General features: G+C 47.2%; 1 protein-coding gene across 2 annotated transcripts in view; it reads left to right on the forward strand.

Annotated features, from left to right (window-relative positions):
• LOC126149883 (regucalcin-like) overlaps window positions 1-8,591 on the forward strand; it is a 95,894-nt gene extending 87,303 nt beyond the window's left edge. For both annotated transcript variants that reach the window (XM_049915849.1, XM_049915840.1), the window contains exon 6: window positions 8,339-8,591. In XM_049915849.1, coding sequence (XP_049771806.1) covers window positions 8,339-8,563 — 225 coding nt within the window. In that variant the 3' untranslated portion in view covers window positions 8,564-8,591. The remainder of the gene's footprint in view (window positions 1-8,338) is intronic.
• The last annotated feature ends 3,661 nt before the right edge of the window (window positions 8,592-12,252 follow it).

Genomic DNA, 12,252 nt, shown 5'->3' on the forward strand with positions numbered 1-12,252 from the left:
CAAACTTCGTACGATTTTGTACCTTCTCGTGTATTCTGTAGGGACTCCGTCCCCGTCAATTGTTTATCAAGGGCTTCCTGACATTTTCTGTATAAAATGTGTGCTATTGTTATTAATGTTTATTGTTAAAGTTCTGACTATTTGGCGCCCTTTCTGCGGGGCATCCACGCTCTGATCTAAATGTCGCACGTAGCAAGCAGCTCCTCACACCACAGACGTACTACAAGCGGCATATGGCGCGGTATATGCACTACTCAAGCTGTCAAGCAGTGGGTACATCTCCCCTCTACAGTCTGGTAACAGCGTAAGGCACTGCTCGTGAAAGTACTGGGATGTCTAAATCTCCGTAATACTTAAAAGGTCTAAGTAAAGAAAACACGTGGAGGCCCGATTATGAAAGTGTACATTATTGTAAGACAGGGATTTCAATCTGTGTCACACTTGGCACTATTTGAGAGAGTGGGCTATCTCAACAGAAAGGCATAGATATTTCAACTGCGTTTCCTACCCTGACTACCCCGAGGAAAGGTACGAGACTGGGAAGAAAATATATTCATACCTGGTGTGTTCTATAAGAGACATAAATACTTTTACTGTGACGAAACCATTATTTTTCATGGAACAAATGGAATACAGATTTGGAGAAGTGTACTCATTGCATCACTCTTGGCTAAAGCTTCCTCTGCTGCATAATCCCAAGCGCTTCAGACATGTGGAAGTCTGGGTGATACACGAGTGACTATTACTCAACATAAAACTTTGAATATGACACAAGGTGTTATCTTCCACAGAGACCTTACACTCCAGACAGACAAGGAGCTACGAGCTAATATAGAATGGCAAGGCGCACATTTTGTCTGACGTGTACAGTCCAAAATATGACCAAATAGATACAGAAACTTCCATCTTGCATTTTCAGGAAAAGACCTCCCAGAAAAAGTTGAAGTTGTAGTGTGCAGGCGTGACGTGAAACCTTACGTCCCACTGTGCATGAGATATTTCTGATGCTTATTATGCTTTGGCCATATGTCATTCTGCTGCATAGCTGACCGAAAATATGGAAACTGTGGAAGATCGCTTCACGGAGGTCGCCCTTGCAAACAACTGCCTTTGTGTGTGGACAGTACACAGCACCATCCTCCACATTCACTAGCCTGCCCAGTCTTAAAAATAGAAAATACAAGAATATGTCAGTTGCTGGCCTGTTATATACTGAGTGTAGCGGCACCACCGTTTAGGATAAGGAAAGTTAGTTTTGTGCAATATTTGGAGCACAAGTTGCAGCCAGGTGCGGGCCGGATTGCAGTGAGTTACGCATACCAACAGTTGCGAAGTAGAATAGAGGCCACAGGGCCGTCAAATTGCTGAAAGAGTATACGAAGCGGTTTTGCATGTCGCAAATCACAGGCAGAAGGGCCCCACTGGCCAACCTAGCGTGGTATGAGAAGGTGACGCGAAGCAGCGAGTATGGCAAAACAGAGGCGCACTGCCATGTATAAATAGGTGCGGCTTTCTAACGAGATGCATTCAAGTGTGGCAGCTCTCCTGGACGGTGGGGCGTGTCACACCACCAGCTGCACGCAGCAGGAGATGGGGGGCCAGTGTTCCAGTCCACAGCAGGTCGCAGGTTCAACCCTCTGACGCTGACGCGGGGTCCGTAGCCAGCCAGCAGCGGGCCACTCCATGGCTCGCTACCACAGGCAGCCGTCCTGGCTTCTAACACACCGGAGGCATCCCGAAGCGAGGGTTGCAGATTTGGACTCCAGATTGCGGGCACTTGTTGTCGCCGCGATCTCAGCCATGCTGGTGAGAAGCACGCGGCTGGCCGCCTGTGACACACACTGAGCGGCGCTGAGCCGGCAGGCACACAGACCGCCGAGTTGACTGCTGGCATCCTGATGACGACGCCTTACCGGTTACGAGAGGAAGACTCAGAAGTCTGTTGGCTGGAGGGGCATAGGAAGTCTTTGCGGGAGTATTTCTTCGGTCTTGTTCGGCCTACTGCTTGGGCAGGAGGTGACTTCGCCCTGTGAGGCGAAAGTTTGGTGGCTTGTTGCACAGCTGGAAGAGGAGTCAGGGATGCTAAGAGGAGACAGGGATACTAGGATGGCACTGGGACATTTTACAACAGTGGTGATGAATTTGAGGTTGCATGTCTGCGTGCCATGTCCTTCGTGGAGCGAGAAGCAGCAAGAACAGTACTGTAAGAACCAGATGGTAGAATGCAGGGTTTCCGACTGGCCAACACCTTGCGAGCGACTGCGCAAGGGAATGTTTCCTTCACCCAGATCTGGTGCACAGCTCATTCATCGAAATACATGGGACAATCTCGCGAGGAGGGTGCACAGTCGCCACTGCAATTGTTATAATGGGGAGGAGGAGGCGGACAATTGCCCTCGTGAGCATCCTCACCACAGGTTACACATTTGGCCAGGTGCTGACACGACAATCTAGTGTGGTTGTAAAAATGACACTGGTAGCAGCACACCGTGTTTGGAATGTACAGTCAGACTGTGATAACTTCCTGCTTTTATCTTGGATGGAAGCACAACTCTATCAAAAGTGGGAAAAAGAATGCGTATGGGAACTAAGGAGGCATCTACCTTTTTTATCACCCAATGGACTACAGTGACACCCTGGTCAGAGAGGAACGTTTGTATGTCTGCCTTAGTCAGACCAGCGAGCAGTCTAGTGTAAATAACACCATGTGAAGAATACAGTGTTCAATGAACCCCGGCACAAATAGGATATCTGTGGAGAAGAGAAGCTCCAAGCAGTGGTTGTGCTTGAGAACCAGCAACATGCCATTGCGTAGACGAGAGCAGGATTTCAAAGGGCCGGCAGTTGCATCAACACCTTTCTGAATAATAAACGGATTTACTGTAGCAAAGGACAGTGCGTCTTCAGAACGTGAAACCACGAGGAACCTTGGTGCAGCTCGGTGGGTCTTTGAATCATTAGCCTCATTCTGTTTACATTTAGTGGACAGACTATGGATATTATGATACGCTCAATGCGAGGAAATCCCCACGATTGCCAGCGCCTCCAATGGTGCACTCCTTCCAACTGGGAGCTTCCTCACAGGGGGTGCACCCAACTTAGACGATTTTTCGCACCTCAGGTCACACCTCCCAAATGCCTGACAGGGGGACCAATTGGCAATTTGTGAAGGTAAGAGCTCAGACAGTGACCCTTCCCTGGGCCTGACCTGTACCAGGGAGTACATGAAACTCGGGGCTGGGAATTACGCGTTACCCAGTCACCTGTTACGCATCAAATGCGTGGTTGGCCTACAGGAGCGCACAGGAAGGAAGAAGAAAAAAAAATAAACCTCAAACGCCGAAGCAGAGGAAGAATATGGAACGCAGAAAGAAAAAAGAACGAAAAGAACAGTGGAAAGACTGTTCTACGGTCATGCTACAGAAAATGCAGAAGACATTTCCAAAAGCCGGCCGCTGTAACCCAGCGGCTCTAGGCCTTTCACTGGTACCGCGCGACCACTACGGTCGCAGGTTCGAATCCTGCCACGAGCATGGATGTGAGTGATGTTCTTAGGTTAGTTAGGTTTAAGTAGTTCTAGGGGACTGATGACTTCAGATGTTAAGTCCCATAGCGCTCAGAACCATTTGAACATTTCCAAAAACATCCCAGACATCTTCCCAAAGGAGGGGAAAAAGAGTAGCAAGACGATAGACACGCAGTACGGAAGGGAAAAGATGCTTCAAAGGCTGGGGAACCTTGATAGCGAAGCAAGAACTCGCCTAAGACTGGTGAGCCCCCTGGAGGGATTCATGCTGGTTGATGTCCGCGTGGTAACTAAACAAGTTAGTCTATTTTTTTATTTCGCTTCTGAACATAACGATTTGGAGTGGTCAGGTTAAATGGGACATCCTGTGTTGCTTTGCACTATGTATATCTCACGGAAATACAAAGGTAAAATAAGAGAGGTCCAAGTTCAGACAGAAGCTTATCAACAGTCTTTCGTTCTGCAGACCATTCATTAATGGAACAGAAGAGGGTGATTTGAGAGAACCATAAACCGGCTGTACTTCGACTGCCGTGGTTACCTTTAGCTATCATACACCAGAAGTTTAAAAGCTCTCTGCTGGATCGCAATTGGGAGTTTAGTACACACTGTTCAGTGGTAGAGTTCCATCAATATACGCTAAATGGCGCCAAGAAGTGCCGATTTTCTTGCGCAACAGTTGGAAAACCTGTTGCAACTTATAGTTGTATACGAAAAAGTCAATTACTCAGGTTGTGCAAAATCCACTGATGTCATTTAACTGCAAAGCAATCGGTGTTTCCAACTAATTATGTATGTTACTCGATTAATTCTCTAAACAGATCACATGTATATATCTTCCAACTACATTGCGATTTCTCAGGTCATGTATAAGATTTCTCTGTTTCGGAGCTATTTTGAGCACTGGTCATGCTTACCCAAGGATCACAGATACACAACTTATTTAACAGTATCAATACTGACGCCAATCACAGTGTGGAACTAAGAAATACACACGTTAACCATCGGTATATAGACGAAGGCTCATTTGTAATTGTTAATGCGCCTACTAAAAAAACAAAAGTCTGTCAAATGTTTCTCAAATTGTAAGCTGTTACGGTTCAGGTAGTAATTCAGGTACAAAATATGTCAAATGTCTCCGGAAACAAATGTGAAGTTTGTTTGGCTACAAGTGCCAGATATTGTCTGGATAAATGAAGAATAGATAACTTTAGTTCTATCTGCAATGGATGTTTTGAAACTAGGATTTAGGTTAAGATGGATGAAATTGAAAGTATTTTGCTCAGCTAATTTTGGAGCTATGTATGTGGTACTCCATCTTAGTACCTTTCATTACAGTTATTTACAATTTTGATGATGGACCACACTGATATAAGTATCATGCGTGGGATTTTTCTGTTATGAGGCTCGATAAAGCACTTAAGAAAACTTTAGATCAAATTTTTTTTATTTCTGAGTGGTCAGAGTTGGACTGTACTTGAAATATTGTTATCCTTGCTAACTTTGACTACGTTCAGTTTTTTCCCATTACTACCTTTGGATTTTGCGGATTTTAATGGACTATTTATTATGTAATCTTTTCATACAAGCCTCTAAGTTCACTAACACAAATACCACAGATGTTAAAAAAACCTTTGAATGTGAAAATCAAAGTGTACCCATTACACATAAATGATTGATCAATCGATGCATTATATCAGGTGAATATATGCAGCAGTTAAAACTGTCATAATATACACTGAAGAACCAAAGAAACTGGTACACTTGCCTAATATCGTGTAGGTTTCCCGCGAGCACACAGAAGTGCCGCAATACGATGTGGTATGGACTCGACTAGTGTCAGAAGTAGCGCTAGAAGGAACTGATACCATGAATCCTGCAGGGCTGTCCACAAATCTGTAAGATTACACGGGGGTGGAGATATCTTCTGGACAGCAAGTTGCAAAGAATCCCAGATATGCTCAATAATGTTACGTCTGGGGAGTTTGGTGGCCAGCAGAAGTGTTTAAACTCATAATAGTGCTCCTGGAGCCGCCCTGTAGCGATTCTGGACGTTTGGGGTGTCGTATTGTCCTGCTGGAATTGCCCAAGTCCGTCGGAATGCACAATGGACATGAATGCAGGTGATCGAACAGGATGCTTACGTGCGTGTCAACTGTCATAGTCGTATCTAGAAGTATCAGGGGGTCCAATATCACATCAACTGAACACGCCCCACACCATTACAGAGCCTCCACAAGCTAGAACAGTCCCCTGATGACATGCAGGGTCCATGGATTCATGAGGTTGTCTCCATACTCGTACACGTCCATCCGCTCGATACAATTTGAAACGAGACTCGTCCGACCAGGCACCATGTTTCTAGTCATCAACACTCCAATGTCGGTGTTGACGGGTCTAGGCGAAGCGCAAAGCTTTGTGTCGTGCAGTTATCAAGTGTACACGAGTGGGCCGTCGGTTCCGAAAGCATCGATGATGTTTTGTTGAATGTTTCACATGCTGACACTTGTTGATGGCTCAGTATTGAAATCTGCAGCAATCTGCGGACGGGTTGCACTTCTGTCACGTTGAACGATTGTCTTGAGTCATCGTTGGTCTCTTTCTTGCAGGATCATTTTCCGGCAGCAGTGATGTCAGAGATTTCATGTTTTACTGGATTCCTGATATTCACGGTACAGTCGTGAAATGGTCATATGGGAAAATCCCCACTTCATCGCTACCTCGAAGATGCTGTGTCCCATCGCTCGTTCGCCTCCTATAACACTAAGTTCAAAGTCACTTACATCTTGAAAACTTACCATTGTAGCAGCAGTAACCGATCTAATAACTGTGCCAAACACTTGTTATCACAAATAGGAGTTACCGACCGCAGCGCCGTATTCTGCTTGTTTGCATGTCGCTGTATTTGAATACGCATGCCTATACCAGTTTATTTGGCGCTTCAGTGTAAAACTGAATAAAAAGTCCAGCGGTCCACAGGAGCTGTTTTTATTGAACTAATTGTGATTTGTGTGTGGGTCTCTAATCGACTTCAATAAAATCAGCTACTGCTAACTATTAGACATCCCATTCAGTTTTATATTCTAATAGTTGTAACACCAGTATACACGGTATATACATTACTGGTCATTAAAATTGCTACACCAAGAAGAAATGCAGATAATAAACAGGTATTCATTGGACAAATATATTATACTAGAACTGACATGTGATTATATTTTCAGGCAATTTGGGTGCATAGATCCTGAGAAATCAGTACCCAGAACAACCACCTCTGGCCGTAATAACGGCCTTGATACGCCTGGGCATGGAGTCAAACAGAGCTTGGATGGCGTGTACAGGTACAGCTGCCCATGCAGCTTCAACACGATACCACAGTTCATCAAGAGTAGTGACTGCCGCATTGTGACGAACCAGGTGCTCGGCCACCATTGACCAGACGTTTTCAATTGGTGAGAGATCTGGAGAATGTGCCTGCCAGGGCAGCAGTCTAATATTTACTGTATCCAGAAAGGCCCGTACAGGACCTGCAACATGCGGTCGTGCATTATCCTGCTGAAATGTAAGGTTTCGCAGGGATCGAATGAAGGGTAGAGCCACGGGTCGTAACACATCTGAAATGTAACGGCCACTGTTCAAAGTGCCGTCAATGCGAACAAGAGGTGACCGAGACTTATAACCAACGACACCCCATACCATCACGCTGGGAGATACGCCAGTATGGCGATGACGAATACACGCTTCCAATGTGCGTTCACCGCGATGTCGCCAAACACGGATGCGACCATCATGATGCTGTAAACAGAACCTGGATTCATCCGAAAAAGTGACGTTTTGCCATTCGTGCACCCAGGTTCGTCGTCGAGTATACCATCGCAGACGCTGTTGTCTGTCATGCAGCGTCAAAGGTAACAGCAGCCATGGTCTCCGAGCTGATAGTCCATGCTGTTGCAAACGTCGTCGAACTGTTCGTGCAGATGGTTGTTGTCTTGCAAACGTCCCCATCTGGTGACTCAGGGATGTGACTGCATGATTCTTTACGGCCTTGCGGATAAGATGCCTGTCATCTCGACTGCTAGTGATACGAGGCCGTTGGGATCCAGCACGGCGTTCCGTATTACCCTCCTGAACCCACCGATTCCATATTCTGCTAACAGTCATTGGCTCTCGACCAACGCGAGCAGCAACGCCGCGATATGATAAACCGCAATCGCGATTGACTACAACCCGACCTTTATCGAAGACGGAAACGTGATGGTACGCATTTATCCTCCTTACACGAGGCATCACAACAACGTTTCACCAGGCAACGCAGGTCAACTGCTGTTTGTGTATGAGAAATCGGTTGGAAACTTTCCTCACGTCAGGACGTTGTAGGTGTCACCACCAGCGCCAACCTTGTGTGAATGCTCTGAAAAGCTAATCATTTGCATATCACAGCATCTTCTTCCTGTCGGTTAAATTTCGCGTCTGTAGCATGTCACCTTCGTGGTGCAGCAATTTTAATGGCCAGTAGTGTATAATGTAGCGTATGAATCGACCAATCAGTTACGTGTGACTACCCCAGTTGTGGCTGCCCTAGTTGTAAATTTATCTGTAACGTATACCTGGTTCATGGTACTACAAAAATACCTTCTGCCACGCCAACAGATGGCTACCGGAGTAAAGATGCTGATGTAGTAACCACCGCTGCTTACCATATCAACATACTCCCATTATATCTTCTTTCAATTGGAATCTTTTCATTTTTAAGCGGGGCAAGTACCTGCTTATAAACACTGGGTAGGCGAACAGTAATAGCCGGTGTTGCAGGTGATCCAGGTGGACCCGCGCACGGGCAGGCTGCTGCGGCGTGTGGAGATCCCAGCACTGAACGTGACGTCGGTGGCGTGGGGCGGCGCCGGCCTCGACGAGCTGTTCGTCACGACGGGCTCCATCGGCATGGACCGCCCCGACGAGCTACCCATGGCCGGCTGCACCTTCCGCGTCACCGGACTCGGCGCCCGGGGACTCCCCGCGCAGTCCGTCGTCCTCTAAGTGTGTCTTCACTCATTGTTGCAGAGATTGGGAGCTATAAATAAAAAAGCCTCGGTGCAGGCCTATACGCTATAAGACCAAACTATTTTATTTCTGTGTCCAATTAATTTCTTTCTACACTCCTGGAAATGGAAAAAAGAACACATTGACACCGGTGTGTCAGACCCACCATACTTGCTCCGGACACTGCGAGAGGGCTGTACAAGCAATGATCACACGCACGGCACAGCGGACACACCAGGAACCGCGGTGTTGGCCGTCGAATGGCGCTAGCTGCGCAGCATTTGTGCACCGCCGCCGTCAGTGTCAGCCAGTTTGCCGTGGCATACGGAGCTCCATCGCAGTCTTTAACATCAGACCCCAAGTCATACAGACCAATTTGCCTTATCAATACACTCGGTAAAGTACAAGAAAAACTACTCTGCAAAAGACTACAAGCACACCGAACACTACGGGGACTGACACCACACCAATATGGCTTCAGGGAAGGGAAATCTATAGACGACGCAATTAACAGAGCACTCCAAATAGTACACGACACACCCTCCAAATACACACTTGCAATTATGATAGACATCTCAGGTGCCTTCGACAACCTCTGGTGGCCGGCCTTGTTCAAGAGGCTCAGACACCTGCAGGTACCGGAGTCTCTGTATAATAGTTTCATGGACTACTGCAGAGACAGAACGATCGTTTGGCAAATGGACAACCAGAAAGTGATTAAACGAATTACAAAAGGCTGTCCACAAGGATCGATCTGCGGCCCCATCTTCTGGGACATAGTTATAGAACCGCTCCTACTGTTACTAGAGGAGCACATCTTGACAGATGGAGCTGTCGCTTATGCTGATGATCTACTCGTCGTAGTTTCAGCAAATAACCGTGCCCAGCTAGAAGAAAGAGCCAATGGAACACTTAGGACAATAACCCAATGGTGCACAGATAATAAATTAAAGATAGCAGGAAACAAAACAACTTATACATTGCTAAAGGGTATCCTGCGCAGGAACCCAATAGTCAAAATCGGGGACACTAACATAAAAAGACTAGCAGTCACACGCTATCTAGGAGTATACATTGATGAACGATTGAACTTCCACGAACACATGCGAATATGCACAAACAAAGCAGAAAAGATACTACACAAACTGGCTAGGCTAAATTCGGAACAATTCAGACTACCCCTGTCAGTGACACGAACATACCATTGCGCTCTCTTCGAGTCAGTACTATGCTTTGCTGCCAGTACGTGGGCCCACAGGTTAAATCTCTCAACCAACAGAACCATTGTACGTCGAGGCCAAAGAAGTGTTCTACTTCGACTAACTGGGGCATTTAACACAACATCAAATGACGCACTATGTGTCGTCATGGGAATTTTCCCCATAGATATCACCATCAGGTACCGCGCAGCAATGTACTGGCTTAGGATGGGGAGAATAGACCAGGTTCGGCAGATCACTGGTGTACCGATTGAGACAACACGCCAACTCAGAGCATGGCGAGTGGATACCTGGCAGAGCGAGTGGGCCAACAGCGATAAGGGCCGCCGTGTATACAACTTCTTCCCTGACATCCGGGAAAGACTAAAACTAAAACATATTGATCCCAGCCGCGGCATGGTACATTTCATCACAGGACATGGCCCTTATCCCACGCACCTGTACCGCGTGAGTCTGCAGCAGACTAATAGATGCACATGCGGGGAAGAAGGTTCCCCTGAACATACTGTCTTCTTCTGCGGACAACGCACGAACATAAGACACACAGTACACATAAATCGCCTGAACACACAGAACGAACTACATGCCATAATACGCGACCCGGAAAAGTGGACTGAACTCAACAAACTAACGGACGAAATCTCGAAGATCCAACAAATAGAATACTTGCGCAACAGACCCTACAGAAGGCAAGTCGGTCCAAACAGACGACACGATGCCCAGGGGGACACATATGATTAGCACCACGATTGATGAAGAAGAAACAGATACAGACCAGGACACCAACACAGATATTGAAGCGTCCAGCGCGGATGATCCATAGTGTCAACCAAGTTAAATTCAAAGAATAGAGTGGAACAACCGACAAGAGGTGCACAAGTCACACACAATCCTAAAAACAGATTGCACCTTATATATAAACAGTTAACAGCATCTCCATGTTCAATAAGAGCTTAAAGCTAGGTACCTCTTCAAGGGACCTACGCCTTCCGTTAAGAGGCAGCGCACAGTCTGTATGGAAGGATCTTAATTGTGGTCCCTCTCTTTTGAGCCCAACCCGACGGATACCTATGGTAGATCGGGGAAAACCACCGTTCAGGTCGTGTTGTCGGCGGGGCCGGGAGGTGCTTGCGCCTGATGTACTCTACTAGGAGCCTTGTAGGCTCAACACAAACCGTTAGCGTCATTACCCTATTACTTTTACTACGAGTACCCTTTCATTAGCAACTTTGAGCCAAGCACAAAATCAGTTACCTCTCTATTGTATATCGTAAATAGTTTAGTAGGCTGGACATGGAGGTCTTAGTCTTAGTTTCTAGCTTTAACGTACCCTAATCTCTTCTAGTTAAGGTAGTTTTTAGGATAGTAGATGTTAAAGGCATGGTGAGCAACGGCCAGCGTCTTGAGGTTCATTCCAAGACCCGGGCTGCCGCCCACAACCAGGTGACGGGCAATATTATACCTATAACTTCCCTATTCAGTTCTCTTCCTTCCTTCTTTCTAAATATTTAATTTCGTTTTGTTTATTAATATCTTACTTGATTTTGTATTAGTTATACGTTTTTCTAATGCTGCACAAAAAAAAAGAAAAAAAAAAGGATATCAAATGGATCTAAACAGAGCCCGCCTCCACGTGGCGGGACACGGGCAACGGTGTGAGTGGTGTTACTTTCAGTCACTGCGGACCCCGGACCCAGTCACAGCGGCTAAGTGGCAATATACGACCCACCATAAGAAATTAGACGGTGGGTCATAAAATATAAGCAGCTAGTGAAAAAAAAAAGTCTTTAACACTGGTAGCATGCCGCGACAGCGTGGACGTGAACCGTATGTGCAGTTGACGGACTTTGAGCGAGGGCGTATAGTGGGCATGCGGGAGGCCGGGTGGACGTACCGCCGAATTGCTCAACACGTGGGGCGTGAGGTCTCCACAGTACATCGATGTTGTCGCCAGTGGTCGGCGGAAGGTGCACGTGCCCGTCGACCTGGGACCGGACCGCAGCGACGCACGGATGCACGCCAAGACCGTAGGATCCTACGCAGTGCCGTAGGGGACCGCACCGCCACTTCCCAGCAAATTAGGGACACTGTTGCTCCTGGGGTATCGGCGAGGACCATTCGCAACCCTCTCCGTGAAGCTGGGCTACGGTCCCGCACACCGTTAGGCCGTCTTCCGCTCACGCCCCAACATCGTGCAGCCCGCCTCCAGTGGTGTCGCGACAGGCGTGAATGGAGGGACGAATGGAGACGTGTCGTCTTCAGCGATGAGAGTCGCTTCTGCCTTGGTGCCAATGATGGTCGTATGCGTGTTTGGCGCCGTGCAGGTGAGCGCCACAATCAGGACTGCATACGACCGAGGCACACAAGGCCAACACCCGGCATCATGGTGTGGGGAGCGATCTCCTACACTGGCCGTACACCACTGGTGATCGTCGAGGGGACACTGAATAGTGCACGGTACATCCA

Source organism: Schistocerca cancellata, chromosome 1 (assembly GCF_023864275.1).
Source record: "Schistocerca cancellata isolate TAMUIC-IGC-003103 chromosome 1, iqSchCanc2.1, whole genome shotgun sequence".
NCBI lineage: Eukaryota > Metazoa > Arthropoda > Insecta > Orthoptera > Acrididae > Schistocerca > Schistocerca cancellata.